Raw genomic sequence first — 21961 nt, 5'->3', positions numbered from 1 at the left:
CATGGAGATATTCAGATGAGTTTAACTAGCTCAGAGAGGGGCATGTGCCCTGGTTTCGACCAGGATGGAGTTAACTTTCCCTGGGTTGAGAGGGAGCACAGCTAGAGGGCCGGGTCCCGATTGGAGTATTTCATACCGTGTGATGTCATGCCCAGGGATACAGGTGGGCGGGTGTGGTGGTTTAGGCCCTGCCGGGACTCGAGACCACGCTGCCGCTGCCCCTCCCCCACCCTCGGACCGGACGGGGCAGGGAGTGAAATACAAACCCCGGGGTTGAGATAAGGAGAGTTTTAATACAACAGTGTAACAGCAACAAACTGAACAACAAAAAGAACAATAACAATAACAGTAATAACAATGAACAGAACAAGAGATATACCAATACAGCAGTGACCGACACTAAAAAGCTGTCTACCGATCTTCTCGTGCTTGGGCGCCCGGACGTGACATCAGCATGGTATTGAATAACCGGGCTAGAGCTCCCTCCCCACTGCTGGGGAAACTTAACCCTATCCTAGCTGAACCAGGACAGGGGGCTCTCTCTGGTGCTCGCAGTTTTCAGGTTCCAGTCTGGTCACATGTTGCTGTGGGGGTGGTCTCCATGCTCGGTAAGCCACTGCTGCATTTTACCCGTTTCTTTTTGGACTCACTATTGTTACTGTTGTTCTCTTGTTATATTTAGTAAATACTTTTTTTTTTTTTTTTATTCAACCTACCAATTCTCTTCTTTTTGTCCCTCCCCTATTTCACCAGGGAGGGGGTAGGTGAAGGCCGGCCACGTGGCGTCTGGCTGCCGGCTGAGTTCAAACCTCAACAGTTTTTGGCGCCCAACGTGGGGCACTGAGGGTTTTTTTTTTGGAGATAACAACAAAATGGGTAAAATGTGGATTGCTTGGCTCCTTAAGATCTTATCACCTCATTTGCAATACGTGTTTCCCATGCTGTTGCTCACCTTCCGTGAGAGTTGGGTTAAGATTTTGTTTCTGTTGTACTATGTGATGCTAATCTATGATAGTGTGCAGTCATCGGTCCTGGGGCTATTTACAGTTGTGTTTGAGAAAGGGGAGAAAATAATCAAATCCTTCTGAGAGCCGGTTTTGCCATAAAGCGTAGTAAAGTCAAGGGACCTGCACAAGAGATCCAGTTTTTAGGAGTAAAATGGCAAGATGGAAGCCATCAGATTCCAATGGAGGTGATTAATAAAATAGCAGCTATGTCCCCACTGACTAACAGAAAGGAAACACAAGCTTTCTTGGGTGTTGTGGGTTTCTGGAGACTGCACATTCCAAATTACAGTCAGATTGTCAGCCCTCTCTATCAAGTGACCTGGAAAAAGAATGATTTTGTATGGGGCTCAGAGCAGCAACAGGCTTTTGAAAAAATTAAGCAGGAAACAGTCCATGCAGTAGCCCTCGGGCCAGTTCGGACAGGGCAAGATATTAAAAATGTGCTCTACACTGCGGCCGGGAAGAATGGCCCTACCTGGAGTCTCTGGCAGAGAGCACCAGGGGAGACTCGGGGTCAACCCCTGGGGATTTGGAGTCGGGGACACAGAGGATCTGAGGACCGCTATACTCCAACTGAAAAGGAGATATGGCAGCATATGAAGGGGTCCGAGCTGCTTCAGAGGTGATTGGGACTGAAGCACAGCTCCTCCTGGCACCCCGACTGCCAGTGCTGGGCTGGATGTTCAAAGGGAGTGTCCCCTCTACACACTGTGCAACCAATGCCACGTGGAGTAAATGGGTAGTGCTGATCACACAACGGGCTCGAATAGGGAGCCCCAGCTGTCCAGGAATACTGGAAGTGATCACAAATTGGCCAGAAGGCAAAGATTTTGGAATGGCGACAGAGGAAGAGGTGACGTGTGCTGAAGAGGCCATACCTTATAATAAACTATTGGATAATGAGAAGCGATGTGCCCTGTTTACTGACGGGTCCTGTTGCATTGTGGGGAAACATCCAAGGTGGAAGGCAGCTGTGTGGAGCCCCACACAACGGGTCGCTGAAGCTGCTGAAGGAGAAGGTGAATCAAGTCAGTTTGCAGAGGTGAAAGCCGTCCAGCTGGCCTTGGATATCGCTGAGTGAGAAAAGTGGCCAGTGCTCTACCTCTATACTGACTCATGGATGGTGGCAAATGTGCTGTGGGGGTGGTTACACCAATGGAAACGGAGCAAATGGCAGTGCAGAGGCAAACCCATCTGGGCTGCTGAATTATGGCAAGATATTGCTGCTCGGGTAGAGAATCTTGTTGTGAAAGTACGTCATGTAGACGCTCATGTACCCAAGAGCCGGGCCACTGAAGAACATCAGAACAACCAACAGGCAGATCAAGCTGCTAAGATTAAGGTGGCTTAAGTGGATCTGGACTGGCAACATAAGGGTGAACAATTTCTGGCTCGCTGGGCCCATGACTCCTCAGGCCATCAGGGAAGAGATGCAACATATAGATGGGCTCATGACCGAGGGGTGGACTTAACCATATTGCACAGGTAATTCATGAATGTGAGACATGTGCTACAATCAAGCAAGCCAAACGGTTAAAGCCCATTTGGTATGGAGGATGATGGTCAAAATATAAATATGGGGAGGCCTGGCAGATTGATTATATCATGCTCCCACAAACTCGGCATGGCAAACACTATGTGCTTGCAATGGTGGAAGCAGCCACCGGATGGTTGGAAACATAGGCCGTGCCCCATGCCACTGCCCGGAAGTTATGGACTAAATGAACTCAGCAGACATTGTGGAAGGATGGCCCATAGACTAAGGGAATGATATCTGTGAAACCTGGGAAATAGGGGTGGTGATTCCTTAGAATGTATTTGGTACCTGAGCATGACGTCAGTGGTATGGAATAAGGGGTGTAGACTGTCCTGGTTTCGACCAGGATAGAGTTAACTTTCCCTAGGTTGAGAGGGAGCACAGCTAGAGGTCCGGATCCCGATCAGTCATTGGAGTATTTCATACCATGTGATGTCATGCCCAGGGATACAGGTGGGTGTGGGCTCACTCTGGCACTAGCCATTTTTGGGTTATGGTGTGGTTGCGTGTTGCTGTGGGGGCGGTCGCCGCGCTCGGTAAGCCACTGCTGCATTTTACCCGTTTCTTTTTGGACTCACTATTGTTACTGTTGTTCTCTTGTTATATTTAGTAAATTGTTTCTTTTTATTCAACCTACGAATTCTCTTCTTTTTGTCCCTCCCCTATTTCACCAGGGAGGGGGGAGGTGAACGGCCGGCCACGTGGCGTCTGGCTGCTGGCTAAGTTCAAACCTCAATGGCATGGTAAGTTGTTTATTTTCCCATTCCTCTGCAAAATGGCAGAGGTTTACTGGATGATTTTTTTTCTAGTTCTATTTGAACAGCTCATGTTAGGCAGAAGACACAGGAGGTCCTCTATGAAAGAGTTAACCTTGGGTCTTAGGGAGTTGTCTCTCCTTGAAATCTACTCCTTGTCTTGCTTGTGTAACCCAGGTCCAAAAGTTACCGGATCTGAGTCCAGGAAGGATTTTTCTCCTTGGTCGGAGCAGCAGGAATCCAGGAATGATTTGCTTTTCTTCATTGCTGATGGTGCAGAAGGTGGCTGATGCTGCAAAAAGCATCTTGCTTCCTCATTCCCATTTCATCTTTCAAAGACCTTGAATGTGGGAGGCACCTGAGGCTCTCCAGCCCTCAGCCTTGTTGCACAGAAGAGCTTCATTTCCAAAAAAGAAGAAAGCTGTAATGAAGGGGAGCAATCAGTGGGGATGGAGGTGAGATTCCATGAGGATGTATGAACCTCATCAAGTTCAACAAGGCCAAGTGCAAGGTTCTGCATCTGGGTCGGGGCAACCCCCAGTATCAATACAAACTGGGGGATGAAGGGATTGAGAGCAGCTCTGCGGAGAAGGACTTGGGCACACAGGTGGGTGAAAAATTGGACGTGACCTGGCAATGTGCGCTTGCAGCCCAGAAAGCCAACTGTATCCTTGGCTGCATCAAGAGAAGTGTGGCCAGCAGGTCAAGGGAGGGGATTCTTCCCCTCTACTCTGCTCTCTTGAGACCCCACTTGGAGTACTGCATCCAGCTCTGGGGTCCTCAGCAGGGGAAAGACATGGATCTGTTGGAGTGAGTGCATAGTAGGGCCATAAAGATTATCAGAGGGCTGGAACATCTCTCCTGTGAGGAAAGGCTGAGAGAGTTGGGGTTGTTCAACCTGGAGAAGAGAAGGCTCTGGGGAGACCTTATTGTGGCCTTTCAATACTTAAAGGGGGCTTAGAAGAAAGATGGGGACAGACTTTTTTGTAGGGCCTGTAGCCATAGGACAAGGGGTAATGGTTTTAAACTGAAAGAGGGGAGATTCAGACTAGATAGAAGGAAAAAATTGTTTACGATGAGGGTGGTGAAACACTGGCACAGGTTACCCAGAGAGGTGGTAGATGCTCCCTCTCTGGAAACATTCAAGGTCATGTTGGATGGGGCTCTGAGCAACCTGATCTAGTTGAAGATGTCCCTGCTCATTGCAGGGGGGTTGGACTAGATGACCTTTAAAGGTCCCTTCCAACCCAAACCATTCTGTGATTCCCAGGAGGAAAGGACCAGCTGGCTTGTCCTAGCATAAAATCCCCTCCATCCATCTGGAGTGGCAGCTGTGACATTTTGGCTGGTGGCCAAAGTATGTCCCCTGAATGGCACTAAAAGCCAACAAACTATGGGCATGGTTTAATAGGGATTAAGCACCCTCCGTGCCTGCCCTGCTGCTAACCGGGGGATGCCACTCCCGCCCCATCCCTTCCCACCAGCAGTGACCTGTGGGATGGATTACTTCAGCAGATTGACATCTCAATTTAGAGTTGAATGTATCTTTTAGGATTACAGAGCTTTTCACAGCCCAAGTGCCCATTATATTGCCTGGGTGCCTGGAAAGCAAAGATTTACTTTCTGATAATGGTGTTTCCATTTGGTTATTTGCAAAAGACAGTACGTGGCAGCCAGCATGAGAACACGTGGTTGAAATGTGCGATTGAAAAGTGTATGGATCAGCTTGTTATTATAATGCTTTTATTTAGGATGTGGGCTGTGCTGTCTACCTGCAGAGCGCTGCCTGCGTGGGGAGTTTCACACCCTGCCTGCTGCTTTCATGGGATCGGGGCTCATCCCCTGGGATTGCAGAGGAGCTGGGCAAAATCCACATGTTGGTTGCCTGAGGATTGCTACCTGCGGTGTGCATCATAGCAGGGCACGCACGTGTGCACAGTGTACATGTGCAAGCTCTTTTGGCAGGAGAACATCCTTTGTTCATGTCTTTAACATAATTCCTGCAGCCGTCATGTCCTACCCAGCCTGCTGGTGCGATGCAGTGTGCTCTCAGAGGAGAAGCAGTGCAGCTCCGAAGAGGAGACTATGAAGCATGTGTGAAATCTGCATTTTTTTGCTTTTTCTTAAAATATTTTTATTTGGCAACTTTTCCTTTGTAAATGTGAAAAATAACAAGGATAACATGTAATGTGGGCTCTTGTTCCATTAGCTTTTAGTAGAGGCAGGGGAATGTGAAAATGGGTTATGTCTGACTTAAGTCAGTTTGTAGTGTCAGCCAATGTAGAAATAGGTTATAAAACTCAGGCTGTTCTTGATTCAGGGGTTGGTGGTTGGAGGTTTATTATGACCTGTTTCAGGTTTTATTTCTAGAAATGCTGATATATTTCCATATACTGAATTTGTATAAAAATCAGGGGATGGGGAGTGTGCCTTGCTGTTGTGCTGCAGCTAGAGTGATGCTCCAGCAGACTCCTCACCCTGGCATCCCGTGTAGTGGAGCATCCCACCACGGGGTGGGACCAATGTCCATCAGATGGCCCATAAGCTCACCTCCATTCACCTCCTGAAGTTCAGACAGTGGTTTTCTTAGTTGTATGCTGGTTTTTCCTTTCTTTTTCTTGGCAACATCCATCACAAGCCAAAGGTAACATCTTCCCTCCCCTGGGCAAGGAAGCCCATCTGGTGGGAAACTGCTCCAATCTTGTGCACAGATTTGACACACTAAAAGACTTTGTGTTTCTAAAGGTGACGAGGCTTTGGTTTTATTTAAAAAGAGAAAAACAAACCCACCTCCCAACCGCAAAAAAATCCTTATTGCAGTGAAGCAAGCTAGGTAATAATTATTGTCTGGCTGAGAACAAGGGATTTTCTGGTTTTCTGGTTATTTCTCTCCCTTCGTTGCTGGATCACTGTGTCAAGGCAGCTGTTTTGGGTTGTATTCTGTGGCCTTTTGCACTTGGTTGTCTCCTGGCACTCTCCTTCCCCCCCCCCCCCCATTTATTTTTGTGTTTATTTTAATGGCTGTGTTTCAATGCATTCACCCGCTCTGTTGCATGCCAGGCTCGTGGATGGCACTGCAACATGGCAGCTGTTGGGCTCCTGTCCTGTCACTTGGGCTTTTCTGCACCGCCAGGTACCAGAAACCAGACCTGAGACTGGAGGGATGATGAAATATATAAAATGCTCAGCCAGCCATGGATGCATCAGTATATGAAAAGACCAAGGCTAGCTCCAGCAGCAGTCACTTGATGTGATTTTCAAAGGTGTTTACATTTTAATTAGAAAAGGGTCAGATCCAGGATATAATAATTTACATTGCTGCACTTGTTTTGGCATCTGGAAAGATATCGGCTTTGGAGCAGCAAATCCAAACCAGAGACGTGATGCTTCATCTGTGCTCATGGAGATGCAGCAATACCTGGATGCGAGGAGTCATAATTCATCTTGATTGCTTTCATTTTCCATAGTAACTGTTCCTGCAGTTTGGTGGATATGAAAGCTGGCTGACAGCAATAAAGATAAACTGCTCATTTCATTCACCGAGATGCTCTCACCATTTTAGAAAGACACATTGCTAATTACTTGTTGTTGGAAATGGGCTGGATTAGGGGAGAGAAAATATTGCTGCTGAAGGAGCTCATTAAAAGGAGATGCTGGGAAGTGAGCCGGCTGCCTACCGGCCGTGGCTGTGCTGATAGGCAGGAGTTCAAACCCCAAATGCAGATGGTCAAAGGTCCTTCTGCCTGTACTGCTGCCAGAGTGTTAGCTGGTGGATGGTTATTTGCAGAGTCAAAGCATGCAGAGGGTTTCACCTGACCTGAAGGTGCTGATAAGAAGCAGATAAGAAGTAGGAGAGTTGTCCTGCACCAGCTGCTCTGCTGGTCTGTGTGGTCAAAGCATCCCTCACCTCCCAGGTCTGGGGCTGAAGGGACCTCCTTCCCCATGCACATTGTGCACTTTATCATCAGCTTTGGAAAGCCTGGCTTGGAGAACACAATGGGCAGGCAGTGTGAGGGAGGTGATGATGGAGGGTTTGACCATGTGCCATTCCTCTCTGCCCCGCCCCAGAGAGGCACCAAGCAGAAGAGGGTGTCATCTCACTGAGAGGTGATGTGCAACAGGTCTTCACTGTAGGGAGCAGAGAGCAATGGAGTGGTTTTTGGAGGGTGGACAAGAGATGTGAAAATTGATGTTGTTTGCTCATGGGGCAGGACGTGGTGTCTGCTGGCTGGGGCTGGGCTGGATCCTCTCCCTGGGTCTCACTGGAGGTCTCTTCAGTTTGGTTTTACCATCATCCCATGCAGGCACAGATAAATAAATCTGTGGGTTGATGGGGTGCTTATCGGTTCATGTCCCAGGTGTCTCAGAGCAGAAGGGCCCTGCTGGATCACAGCAGTATTTAAAATTTATTTATTGTAAACTCCCCAGGGAGAGCGAATGTGAGAAGGATGCTAGATGTCCTACCACAGAAGACTCTGGAAGGAAGTGGCTGCATTGGTACACGAAGAATTTGCACTCCGGCTGCCTTTTATAGGAAGCATCTCTTGTTCCTAGAAAAATCTGAAATAATAAATCCCATATGGCAAGAAAAAGGCTTTCAGTGATCTGTCAGGGTAGCTCTGGAGCCCGTCACAGCCTGCCTGTGAGCTGTGAGCTGCCCAGTGGCTGGCCTGCAGTGGCATTTCTGGAGAATTCTGCAGAGGGAGGCTGCTCCATGTTCTTCCTGCCCTATGTTGGAATCACAGAGGAACAGAGGACTGGCATGGGAACTTTTTCAGCATTTATCTGGAGGACAAGTGAGGAAGAGGCATGGGTTTTCCAACTGGGATGCCTTAAGTGAGTCATTTAAACCCATATCTAAACAGATGATGCCAAGTGGTTGGAAAGATGGGCTGGGAGCTTGACATTTATTGGGATTTGGTGGTTGTTGGACCTTTTGATAATTGAATTTTGATACAGGTGCCTAAATCTGGAGAAGCATGATGCTAAACACTGCATTAAGCAGTTCTGCCTGAACTCTGTACTGTAGAGATCTTTTGCAATCATTTTGCCTAGGTGTTAGCATTGAGTGTTAACTCCTGGCAGTGTAGTCGTTCGGTAAACCCACTTCCAACTTTCACTATTGTTTTGCTGATCAGGGATATCAATTAAACTCAGACACCAGAGTGAAAAGAGCAGGCATATTTACTAGAAATAACTAAATAATATAACAGAATAATACAGAAAACATACAGTAAGAAAAGACAGAACAGTGCACTTAAACAAATAGGAAAATACAGGGTAATGCATCAAATCATTACTACAAGAGAGAGAGAGAATAGTGATTAAGAAAGATCCATCACCACTTGCATACATTACCATCATCCAGACCCGCAGTCGCTGGGGAGCCCCGGTTACAGCGAGGATTTGGAGAGCCTGTCCCGGCAAGTGGGAAATCCTACGCGGTGCGTCCACCCGTAGGTGAGGCTTCCAAAGTCGCTGTGAGCGGGTCCGGCCTTATATACCTAAAAATCAGTAAGCCAGAATAGCTGGCACCTTTTGCTTTAAGCGGAAATATCTGGAGTCAGTCTCACGTTAGATTTTCCCAGAGCCTGGCCGGGGCTCAGGGAAAAAACTAAGGGAGTTTTCCCAGCTTATCTAGGTGATTTATGAGCAAGGTCACACACCAGGTCACAGGGCCAGACAATTGTCTCTGTGGCCCTGTTATTGTGGCCTTGTTACCTTGTTTACACACACAAAGAAGGATACATGTTTTATGATGTTTAAGTTACATTTTCTATACATATCTCACTAATGACTACATACGGAGTTAGCAATTTTGGTTCAAGACCTATTGTTCAGGTTTCAATATTCCCACCTGTTACATCCGGACAGGTGGTTTGTTATAATTTTAGTACAATACCTATTGATACAATGTTTGTCAATTATAAAATATACAGGATTCATCTATAGGTCAACTCTGGCTTGGGCTTATTGTCCAAGCCTTAGCACTTCAACTATTTGAGTGCATGTGATAGTGTGGGGCTCCTGGTTCTCTTGCCTTTGAAGGAACTTCAAAGAAACTTGTCATGTGTGAGAAAACATTTTATGCTTTCAGCATCCATCCAATGGAAGCAAAAAAATAGCAAAAGCAACCTCTTTATTTTGTTTCCTTTGCTGATGCCCAACCAGGTTGGACCTTGGGTAGGAGTGAGAAGGTGTGCAGTTGTTGGCTTAATGGTAGGTTAGGATGTTGGTTTGTCTTGCTGAATGGGAGCAAGAATTGTTTTAGAAAGATCTCTTCATGAGCAGCAGTCTTGCTGACAAGGTTGCTATGTTAGCATGTTTTGGACCAAAAGCCCCTGCTCCTCACTTCAGGGAATGATGTTTGTATGGGGCTGGAGTCCCTGCTCCCTTTGGATGGCTGGGGCACAGATGGGTCCCACCCCAGGGGAAGAGTTGTGTGAGGTGCCCTGTGGTACTGCCTTGGCACTGCCAGGCTGCTACAGTCCAGGTTTTCATAGAATCACAGAATGGTTTGGGTTGGAAGGGACCTTAAAGATCATCTAGTTCCAACCCCCCTGCCATGGGCAGGGACACCTTCCACTAGACCAGGTTGCTCAAAGCCCCGTCCAACCTGGCCTTGAACACTTCCAGGGAGGGGGCAGCCACAACTTCTCTGGGCAACCTGTTCCAGTGCCTCACCTCCCTCACAGTAAAGAATTTCTTCCTTATATCTAATCTAAATCTACCCTCATTCCATTTAAAGCCATTACCCCTTGTCCTATTACTACATGCCCTTGTAAAAAGTCCCTCTCCAGCTTTCTTGTAGGCCCCCTTTAAGTACTGAAAGGCCACTATAAGGTCTCCCTGGAGCCTTTTCTTTTGCAGGCTGGACAACACCAACTCTCTCAGCCTGTCTTCATAGGAGAGGTGCTCTAGCCCTCTAATCATCTTTGTTGCCTGTCACGTCCCGCTCAGACGAGGGGGACAAGTGACTCAGATTCGCAAATCCCCAATGGAGTGGACAACAAGTCTCCAAGTCCAAACATTTATTAACTACCCACAATGTACTAATTGAACACACGATAATTGGCTAAGTATATAGCAAGTTGTGGCAAGCAATATAATATGCCTTGCATTTCTTAATAAGAAAGGGAAAAGAGGGAGATAGAGGGAATAGGGAAATACAGATCACCGATGGGTTCCAGGAGGCACAGGAGGCAGCCATCTTTTTTGCTGGCATCCGTCTTCTTCGCTTCACTGCACTCTCCCAGGCCCCCCTTCTTGACTTATACCCACTTTCCTTGGGTCCGTCCCCTAGGTTGACCCACATACCTACATATCCCATGTACGGGGAGGGGTAAGGTGTTTTATGGGATGATGTAATTAGCATGATCATGTTAGCCCTCGTTAGCATATTGAGGGGTGTTAACTTTAATATGCATTTCGTGGATAATGAAGCAAAGGTCATTCACCGGACAGATGGCCCTTGAAATTTGGCCAGGTGCACCAGAGCAGAGCCGTCCTGTCTCCACAGGGCTCCCTCCTCCAGCTGCATCTTGTGTTATTCGGGCAGCCTTATCAGCTTCGACCTCCACACTATCCACCCTGTGACTCATAGTTTTGTCTTGCGAGTGTTTGAGGCATTTCTTCGATCAGCCTCAACTTTTGCTTTCTCAGGCTGTTTTTCTTAGTTTCTCGCAGGCCTGGTTTCTCGTCTCTCACATGGCCCTACTATGGACTTGCTCCAACAGATCCATGTCTTTCCCCTGCTGAGGACCCCAGAGCTGGATGCAGTATTCCAGGTGGGGTCTCACGAGAGCAGAATAGAGGGGAAGAATCACCTCCCTCGACATGCTGGCCACACTTCTCTTGATGCAGCCCAGGATACGGTTGGCTTTCTGGGCTGCAAACGCATGTTGCGGGGTCATGTTTAGCTTCTCATCAACCAACACCTCCAAGTCCCTCTCTGAAGGGCTGCTCTCAATCCACTCATCACCCAGCCTGTATTTGTGCTTGGGATTGCCCCAACCCATGTGCAGGACCTTGCACTTGGCCTTGTTGAACTCCATGAGGTTTGCACGGGCCCACCTCTCAAGCCTGTCAAGGTCCCTTTGGATGGCATCCCTTCCCTCCATCCTGTTGACTTCACCACACCACGTGGTGTCATCGGCAGACTTGCAGAGGGTGCACTCAATCTCATCATCCATGTCGCCAACAATGATGGTAAACAGTGCCAGTTCCAATACCAGCCCCTGAGGAACACCACTCGTCACCGCTCTCCACTTAGACATCGAGCCATTGACTGCAACTCTTCGAGTGCGACTATCCAGCCAATTCCTTATCCACTGACTGGTCCATCCGTCAAATCCATATTTCTCCAATTTAGAGACAAGGATGTTGTGTGGGACAGTGTCAAATGCTTTGCACAAGTCCGGGTAGATGACGTCAGTTGCTCTTCATTATCCACCAATGCTGTAACCCCGTTGTAGAAGGACACCAAATTTGTCAGGCAGAATTTGCCCTTAGTGAAGCCATGTTGGCTGTCACCAATCACCTCCTTATTTTGCATGTGCCTCCTTATTTCCATGTAGAGAAGCTTTGTCTTGGTGTGCTGGAGAGTGGATGGCTGGAGCATTTTCCCTGGGGGAGGATGTATGTATGGGATCCTCTCACCCAGATTGCAGTGAGCTGATGGAAATTCATTGCTGTCCCTGCATGTCTGTCTTCTTCTCATCATGGACTCACCTTTTCTTACATAATTTTGGTTGCAAGTTCCCCTGTGCTGTTGCCTCCCACCCTTCTTGCCCAAAATGGGTTCTTTCTCCATTGCTGCTCTTCACCTATTGGACTCACCACTTGATTGCACAAGTTCTACAAGCCTGGAGCACCTTTGGGAGAAGGGGAATGAATGTACAAATGTCATTAAAAAATGCTTGTTCTTATTATTTGCTGATTAAGGGTAAAACTGTATAATTGCCATAAACTGTATAATCTTGCTAGAGCAAGAACCCCATTTAGATCACTCTTTAAAATAACCTCTATTAATAATAATTATACATTGCAGTAATGCTGATAGTTACTAAGTTATAATAAGCAGTTTGCACATCTATTGACTTTTTCTGCTGATGATTCCTTGTTTTATGGTCATAGTAATGAACATGGCATAGGCTTTGTAGGAAAGGTTTGGAAGGTAATTTTCAGACCCACAAAACTTACAGACTTTGTGCTTTGACAAAGTAGAGGGAGGAGGGGGGAACAGGGAAAAAAAATAGATTTGAGGTTGATCTCTATTAATTATCATTAAGGAGTGTATCTGGGGTCTGGGAATCCTTGGTGGTAGGTGCTATGTCAACACAGATCCAAGGGATCACCACTCCCTGAAGAGCTCTCAAGAACATGTGCTTGCTCAGTTTGGGAAGACATCAATCGCTTTGATGCTCAAATGTGGGTTTGGGTTTTTCTTTGAAAACCTCTTGTTTGTACATGTTTTGAGGGCTAGGTGAGATGGGAAACCTGCTCCAGGCACAGAGGTTTCCTGACACGCAGCACCAAGAAGAGCAGGAGACCATCCAGCCTGCGCTGCCTTCCTGGTGGAGAGGGTTAATTTTGGAAAGGGATAGAAGGTTTAGAATTAGTGTGCAGAGTAAACCTTTGTGAGTGGACTTGAATTGGTCTGGATCTAGGTGAATGCTTCCCTTCCCAAGATGCCTCCTGCCAAGGAGGAAGGGCCACCATTTGTGCTCCAAAATCTGTCCCTCTTGAATGGCCAGGCTGCTTGAACCAGGAACCAGCTTGCAGGACCCAGCAAATGGGCCTCTGTGAACCTGTGATTATATTGGTTTTGTTTTGTCAAGCAGGTTTATATATGTGCATCTCACACTTGGTAGAATTAGATAGAGCCCAGAAATCAATTGGTAACAGCTGAAAAAGTCCTACCTTGAGAAAGCTTCTAAAAGATGGTGACCAAAGCAACCCTCAGCTGAGTGCTGGGGCATCTCTGGGCAGGCTGGTGGAATTGGAGAAGGCAGTTGCATGATAACTGGGAGAGACTCATTTAAAATGGGTGAGACTGCTCTGAAAGAAGTATGTAAAGTAGGCTGAGAGAGCAGAGGAGGCTTTCTTAAGCGATGAAGTGCTTGAACATCATCTCATGGAATTGTAAAACCATTCAGGTTGGAGAAGACTTCAGGAGGTCTCTTGTCCAACCACTTGCCCAAAGTAGGGTCAGCATCAATTTTGGACATTACCTCCCTGCCCATCAGGCATGTGTGGTCCTAACCATGAACCCAAATATAGGAAGGGAGCATGGTCAGAAGGGGAATTCAAAGGACAAATTCAGAAAACCCAGAGCTGGTTGCTACCAGGGAGTACCAGGAGATGCCACAACGTCAAGATGTTCCTTTGCTTGTTGACCCTCTTTGTTGAGCCCTGGGTTTGGTGATGGTGGCATATTGGCAGTGGTGCCAGCATGCTGGGATGTCCACATCAGGCAGACAGTCTCTGTGTCATTACGTGATTCACACCAACTTGGTGCAGAATAAGCATATAGATTACAGACCGTGACTTGTTAGTCTTTTACCTTATTATAAGGGTTAGATGTCAACCAACTCACTGTCCATGCCTGGACATCTGCTCTAGGGATCTTTGTGTACAATGATGATCCTATCTCAGGTGTATGTGGTAACTCATCACCCTTAAACATAGGGGAGTTTTCTTCCTGCTAAGTTCTGGTTTCCTTTAGAGAGAGGTGAAGGTACTGCAAGATGACTTGGTTTTAGAGTTTCCTACTAGAGATCCATAAATATCTCAAATATGTGGTTTGTGCTTGTTTGCTGGACCCGGTGACTTCTGACAAACCCATTCCCTTTCAGTCCACTGTCTCTCCTGTTGCTAATCAGCAAAATTCTGGTTGGGCACATCGGTGAGCACCCCAAAAGTGGAGTCATGTGTTAACCCTTGCTCTGCTTTATGCTTTATCATGGGTGTTCAAGGGGGAACATCCCCAGGGCAGTGCCCTGGGCTTAATTTCCTCCAGTGCTACCTTCAAAAAAAGAAAAAAATAGGCAAAAAACCTTTGGGTTTGTGTTGTATGGCCCCAGGGGATGGAGGATACCCTCTGACTCTGCTTGCTTCATCCCAAGTGATGCCACCTATCAGCTGTCCCCTACCTCACATGGTCACCTCCCCATGCCATATCGTGCTCTCCAGGACTCATTGCAGCCACCTATTCTCCCAACTCTTTCTTTAGCACTTTCTATTTAATAATTGGTGCTTTCCATTTGGTAATTGGCACTATTTAACTAAAAGGGGAGAAGCATACCCTCCTCCAGGGCTCCATGCTCTCTGGGGCTCCTCTTTTTTTTTTCCTTGTCTATTATTTTTTCTTTCTCCTTTTTAATATGCCACATGATCTTTGTTCAGGAGCTAATGTGTGATATTGATCTACATAATGAGCCTTTTTGACAGTCCAGGAACATTTGGGAATAATTCCTTGAGCAGATTAAATCCTTAGGCCAGAACTGTTCATTCTCATTGGTTTCCAAATGAAGCCACAATTGTTCAGAAGTGGCAGATGAGAAATAGTTCAGGAGCTGGAAATTACACAAGCTGGGAACAGAGGGGTTTTCCTTCCCTTCCGGATGGCATGTGACTCACTTCGAATTTGCTTGGTAATTTTATATTTGTCTCAAAACAGACTGTAAATACCAGTTCCTGGTGAAGGAGACAGTGAGGGATGAAGTCGTCGTGTCCTGCAATGTGATGGGAGCTCTGGTGTCTTCTCCCTCCCAACTGCAGGGAAGGAGAAGTATGAATCTTACCACAAGATACTGGTCCAAAACTTAATTTGTGTGCAAACATGCCCAGCTCAGGTATAGGAGTTGATGGTTTCTTTTTTTTAAGGTGTGCTTGGCATTCAGCCACGGAGAAATAGGAAGGAGGAGAGCATCATAAACCCCCTATATCTTCTATAGAGCCATTCTCCTGCAGAGAGAGAGGTTTTAAACTTAGATTCTGGTGTGATCTCTGTTTCACCTCTATGTGCAAACCTCCTTGCTGGACCATTTACAGTTGTGTCATTGACTCAGCATCATTTACTGCTGCCATCCTAGAGAAGCTTTTCAATTATCATCCTCTTCCTCACACCCTTGTCCATCATCCCCAGCTTATCACCTTTATCCAGCACAGCTAATGCTGTGGGCTTTTTAAATTAACCTTTTTAATTTTGTTTTTCTCTTGTGCATGTGTCTGGAGGTTTTCAGTAGCTTAGGTTTTAAGAAGGAGGATAAGCAAAATGTCCGTTGTTGTCCTTAGATGTAGGAATATTACAGAAATGGGGCTTTTTTTTTTTGTTTGTGCATGCATGGAAACTCTAAATGTGACCACCTAGGATTATTATAAATGTTATTGGATGTACAACAAAAGTAACCTGCCTGTGGTAATTGATAGGCTTTGGCTACTGTTTTTTTAACCTTTTAATGATTACTGGGAAATCATTTCTTGACTTTTTTTATTTTACTTTCTCAGGACCCCTCCATTCTCGGTGTCTTTCCTGAAGGGATGGAGAACTCGTCGGTGGCATCAGCCTCCTCAGAGGCAGGAAGCAGCCGCTCTCAAGAGATCGAGGAGCTGGAGCGTTTTATCGATAGCTATGTCTTGGAGTACCAGGTCCAGGGGCTGCTGACAGATAAAACGGAGGGGGACGGCGAGAGTGAGAAGACGCAGTCCCACGTCTTGCAGGTGGGCGAAGAGCGCAGCCTGGGGTGGGAGAGTGGCTGGGGGACACTGGTGGCTTGTCACCTGGGTTGGGGATGCACGTCCAGCTGAAGCAGCTTTTTGAGCGTTGGAGTGTAAAGCAGGACATAATAAAAGACTGGATTTGGGGCAGCTGGCTTGTTCAGCCAGAGGTCTCCAACCAGTTGGTAGAGGTCTCCTGCCAACTGGGTTTTGTTTTTCCATGGTCTCAAAGTGCGTGCCCTGAAGCTTTTTGACTTCTCCAAGGTTCCCATTTATAAATGAAGGACACTTAATTTGTGAATGAAGGGTGGTTCTCTCCATCCCAGACAGCATGCTGCTTCACCAGGGTGGAAAAATCCTGGAGAGACTGGGAAGAGTGGCAGGGGCTGCAGCGGGGGGATGCTCAGTAGTGAGATGTTCTCCCAAGTATATGCACAGAGGTGTCCATGAAACAATCAAGACCAGAAGGTCAATCAAAAGCTCCAAATGCTCACCAAAACTGTGGGTTTTGTGGGCATTTTAATATGTGTAATGACCTGTTTGCTTGCTTCATAGTTGTTATGTCAGAGAAGGAAATTGCTGTATTTCAGAGGATGGGAATACCCAGCAAACAGAGGGATGATTTTAGCGGGGATGTGGTTTGGTGTTGTCATTAGGAATGACATGGTCCTAGTTAGCTTTGTTCCTAAAATGGACATTTTAGGTCCGACACAAGGAGAAATGAAACCTCCTGAACTGTTGTTGTTGTTCAGAGGGAAATAGTTTGTATTCTGGTGCCATGATGTGCCAGATGCGTGCTGAAGATGTGAACTGTCAAAGGGATAAGGAGCCTATGGAGCAGGGAGTGGTGAGCTCCAGTCCGTGCCCTTGGGCTTGTAAGGCTGCCATGATCCTTCATTTGTGATAGAGGTGCTTTCCTACCCTGCAGGGATCCTGGTAGGATAAAATATTTAGGTTAGAGACCACTTACATACTGGTTATGAGGAGTATAAGAGTAATAAGACTGAAGGGTCATAAGGGGTAAGGATATGGCCATCGTTGGATAGCTGAGATGTATTTGAGCTGCTGGTGGGGTCTGCTGGTCTGATTTTGGTCTTCACCTCTTTATGTGAGGTGCAAGGGAGACTGATCCCAAGCAGAGATCCCCGGAACACTTCGCATTAAGCCTTAATGTTAGTTTAAAAGCTAATGACACTACGAGGCAAAGCCAAGCTGGGCGTATGATGATGGGGAGAAGGGCAGAGTCCAGGCTGAGTTTGTCCAGGACCATGACCTCCTCCAGCATGCAGAGAAGTTTTGTTGTAGGTCATTTTGTCTCTCGTTTCATGCTCAAGTCTATTAATTGCTTACAAATGAGGCCCTGCCTTCCTAGGGCTTTGTTTTGCCTTTAAATTGGGAGGAGTGGTTGGAGTAGTGAGGCCAAGGCACTCTCCTGCCATTTGCCAGAGGTGCCTGCTTCTCCCATCCCCTGCCCCGTGCCCCACAGCGTGCAAAAGCCAACGTCCCCAAGTCCAGCATAGAGGAGCTTGCTCTCCCATGTGAACCTCATGAAGTTCAACAAGGCCAAGTACAAGGTCCTGCACATGGGTTGGGGCAGTCCCCAGCATCAGCACAGACTGAAGGATGGATGGGTTGAGAGCAGCCCTGTGGAGAAGGGCTTGGGGACACAGGTGGGTGAAAAATTGGACATGAGCTGGCAATGTGCTCCCGCAGCCCAGAAAGCCAACTGTATCCTGGGCCGCATCAAAAGAATCGTGGCCAGCAGGTTGAGGGAGGTGATTCTCCTCCTCTGCTCCAAGACCCCATCTGGAGTACTGCATTTTGGGGTCCCCCATTCAAGAAAGACATGGACCTGTTGGAGTGGGTCCAGAGGAGGCCATAGAAATGGTCAGAGGGCTGGAACACATCTCCTATGAGGACAGGCTGAGAGAGTTAGGGTTGTTCAGCCTGGAGAAGAAAAGGCTCCGGGGAGACCTTATAGTGGCCTTTCAATATATGAAGGGGGCTTATAAGAAAGACTGAGAGAGACTATTTACCAAGACCTGGAGTGACAGGACAAGGGGCAGTGGTTTTAAACTGAAAAAAAGTAGATTTCGATTGGACATAAGGAAGAAATTCTTTACTGTGAGGGTGGTGAGGCACTGGAACAGGTTGCCCAGAGAAGCTGTGGCTGCCCCCTCCCTGGAAGTGTTCAAGGCCAGGTTGGATGGGGCTTTGAGCAACCTGGTCTAGTGGAAGGTGTCCCTGCCCATGGCAGGGGGGGTGGAATTAGATGATCTTTAAGGTCCCTTCCAACCCAAACCATTCTGTAATTCTATATATGAAGGATCCCATCCTTATCTGATATCAGCAGTGTTTGTCCGATTTATCTGAGCTATGCAGGTTTTCTGGAGCTGAGGATCTGATTCAGAGCTTTGGACCCTTTATATATTAGCTCGGTGTAAAGAAATTACCAATGAAAAGGACCTTTTTAAGAATAGATTTTGCTGAAGAGGTCTTTTAACTGCTCTCTGTGCGAAGGAAGAAAAGGCGCTCTATACACTGCCTCATTCTCCACACCACTCCCAGGGGAGCTGACTCCATCACCGGTCTAGAGAATCCCAAAATGTGGATGTTCCCATGGTGGGGATGTCTCCAACCTTGCTCCCACCAGGAAAAAGAGGAAAGTCAGAGGGGAAAATGCAATTTTCTTTTGGCTGTGGACATAATAATGGGTGAGCTGCACCTTGAGAGACCTTTCCAGTCACGTGGTTGCACTCAAAATTATTAAAGGAGATAGGCATAGGTCTAGCAGAAGGCTCTCAAGCATGATAGCACCATGAGCGTCTGCAGGTAGGTCAACAGAGGTGGCAGGGGAGTGATGGGCAGCTCTAATGAGCTCACTAAAGGCAAGGCTGAGGTCCCCCCCATCTGGTGAAATAGAACAGGCTCTCCGATGTCAGCAGAGCTGTGAGGGATCATGGGCAGTTCTAGTGGTGGCTCTTCCTCTTATTTTGTGGCTTCATCCATACCTGTCAAGAAGCTCTCAGGAAGTTGCTGTTTGTATGGAATTGACTTTTCATTTTCTTGGTGCATCAGCCTTGGTGATGGCATCCAAGTGTTGAGTGTCTCTGGAGCAGCTAAGCGCTTCCAGGATGAAAGACCTCAGAAATGGGGCTGGTCACCAAGGTTCAGTCTCAACTTTGTTGGGGGGGTGATGTCACGTCCCGCTCAGACGAGGGGGACAAGTGACTCAGATTCGCAAATCCCCAATGGAGCGGACAACAAGTCTCCAAGTCTAAACATTTATTAACTACTCACAATGTACTAATTGAACACACGATAGTTGGCTAAGTATATAGCAAGTTGTGGCAAGCAATATAATATGCCTTGCATTTCTTAATAGGAAAGGGAAAAGAGGGAGATAGAGGGAATGGGGAAATACAGATCACCAGTCTGGGTTTCTGCGCTGATCCTGCCGACGAGGGTTCCGGGAGGCACGGGAGACATCCGTCTTTTTCGCTGGCATCCGTCTTCTTCGCTTCACTACACTCTCTCTCCTCGGGCCGCGCCCCCCCCCCCTTCCCTTCTTGATTTATACCCACTTTCCTTGGGTCCGTCCCCTAGGTCGACCCACATACCTACGTATCCCATGTACGGGGAGGGGTAAGGTGTTTCGTGGGATGATGTAATTAGCATGATCATGTTAGCCCTCGTTAGCATATTGAGGGGTGTTAACTTTAATATGCATTTTGTGGATAATGAAGCAAAGGTCATTCACCGGACAGATGGCCCTTGAAGTTTTGTCCAGGTGCACCAGAGCAGAGCTGTCCTGTCTTCACAGGGCTCCCTCCTCCAGTCCCATCTTGTGTTATTCGGGCAGCCTTATCAGCTTCGACCTCCACACTATCCACCCTGTGACTCATAGTTTTGTCTTGCGAGTGTTTGAGGCATTTCTTTGATCAGCCTCAACTTTTGCTTTCTCAGGCTGTTTTTCTTAGTTTCTCACAGGCCTGGTTTCTCGTCTCTCACATCCCACCCCGTGACTCAAACACTCCAAGTTCTTCTTTGACCATTGTGATCTCAAAAGGTATAGGGAAAAGGAAGACAGAAGGTGAGAGAGCATATAGCTAACTGCTGCAAGGCATACCATTAAAAGCAAAAATTTGCATAATATCACAATAGTAATATTTACAAGCCATCTTCCCCACCCCGTGAGTCCTGAGGATCCCAGTGATGTGACCCATGACCCAGGGTTCCATCCATCAAACTAGTCCATCAGTCAATAAAAAGGTTCTCACTTCCCGTTGTTGATCATCTTCATCATGGCACGGTCTCCTCTATAGAGGTGGTGGCATTGTGGATGGTGATGCAGCATTCTCCCTCAGTTAGGTTCAGCACACTGCACAGTCCATGTTCCTTCAGCAATGCTAGCCAGATTCTGCAACGTCATCTTAGATGGTTGTTGGGTCTGCACCTTTAATTCCTTAAAGGCATACCTTGTTAGTACATATAATTGCTAAGTTAAATTTTCTAAACCTATTTGAGGTTACACAATCACATTATCAGGTCTATAAGGATTTAAATGGGAATACAATTTAATATTCAGGTACAATTCATTAATGCTTAATTTGTGGGATCAGACCCCTTCAACTAGTCTTTGATGACTGCATCTTGCTGTTGATGGATGTGATGTTTTAAGGACCACATACAGTTATATGAGCTAGCACTGTAATCTGTTTGGTATTTGCAAGCACCAGTGTGCAGTCACAGGTGACTCACAGGCTTCCTTTATTTTGGAGGTGATTCCCAATAAGGTAACTTAAGGCACAACTCCAGGTTAACCTTCTAATAAGTGAACTCATTAAATGTACCTGTAAAATTTCCTGGATTCTTGATTGTAGTTGATTGGCAATGATTTATTCCACACTCAGCAGGTATGATTCCACAAATTATATAATAATGTAAGCAGATTACAAATAATAACTAGCCAATAATGCCTACAACCATTGAAAGCGCTAAAAGTAACATAGGTCTCCTGTTGTCCAGGATCAATGCTCTGTAAAACACATATATACATGACAAAACCATGATGGTTAGAAAGAAGGGACAATCCACCTGGTATTGATGCAGTATTCTTTCCCATGGGCATCAGTAGCCACCCATGAACAAATATTGATGGGAGTTTTTAGGGTTAGGGGTACTTGCCCCACGGTGGGCAAGTCTACTAGAACAGGTTGTCCAGGATAATGGAGCGGGTTTGCAGGGTCTTTAGTCTCTTTTTTCCTGGCGAGTATGGACAGAGGCTTAGGACAGAACGCGGTAAGTCGTGGGCACCCATTAATTCCCCACCGACTGTTTATCTTCATTACTGCATCTGGCACCCGTTGTGGCCATCCTGGTTCGAGGGGTTTTAGGGCCTGCTTTAGAAGTCCGTTGGTGCGTTCCACAATTCCATTTGCTTGGGGATAGTATGGAGTATGGAAAAGCCACTGAATTCCTTCATCTTGAGCCCACTCCTGAACCACCCTGGCAGTAAAGTGACTACCGTTGTCTGATTGGATCGATTTGGGCTTAGGCAAGTAGCTAAACCAACGTTTTAACCCCTTCACCGTATTTTCTGCAGTTGCTCAAGATACAGCTTCTGCTTGGGTTAGGCCTGATACTATTTCCACCCCCACCAATACATAACGTTTTCCCTCAGAGAGCCCGAAAGGGCCAATATAATCCACCTGCCAGGTGTCCCATAGTCCCTTGTTGTCCCTTAGGTGTAGGGGTTGGTCCTTAAGAGGGTTGTGCTCTCCCAGCCGAGTACGACATAGACTACACGCTGAAATAATGGTATTGCACAATTCCCTGGTTACGGACCATCCCCTGCTTATTGCCTCTTTAAACAAATCTTTGCTTCCTGAATGACCCCGCTTTACATGCAGCCATTCCAGTAAGTGTTCCCATTTCTCCTC

The 21961-nt window shown here is 46.9% G+C and overlaps 1 protein-coding gene across 3 annotated transcripts in view; it reads left to right on the top strand.

The window, feature by feature from the left end:
* LOC141917805 (CBP80/20-dependent translation initiation factor-like) overlaps positions 1-21961 on the top strand; it is a 215477-nt gene that overhangs the window by 23683 nt on the left and 169833 nt on the right. For all 3 annotated transcript variants that reach the window (XM_074811346.1, XM_074811345.1, XM_074811347.1), the window contains exons 2-3: positions 3219-3287; positions 15810-16022. In XM_074811346.1, coding sequence (XP_074667447.1) covers positions 3285-3287; positions 15810-16022 — 216 coding nt within the window. In that variant the 5' untranslated portion in view covers positions 3219-3284. The remainder of the gene's footprint in view (positions 1-3218; positions 3288-15809; positions 16023-21961) is intronic.

The sequence above is a fragment of the Strix aluco genome, chromosome W (assembly GCF_031877795.1).
Source record: "Strix aluco isolate bStrAlu1 chromosome W, bStrAlu1.hap1, whole genome shotgun sequence".
Classification (NCBI taxonomy): Eukaryota; Metazoa; Chordata; class Aves; order Strigiformes; family Strigidae; genus Strix; species Strix aluco.
The sequence above is the reverse complement of the archived record's forward strand: the minus strand, read 5'-3'. Positions and strand labels throughout refer to the sequence as shown.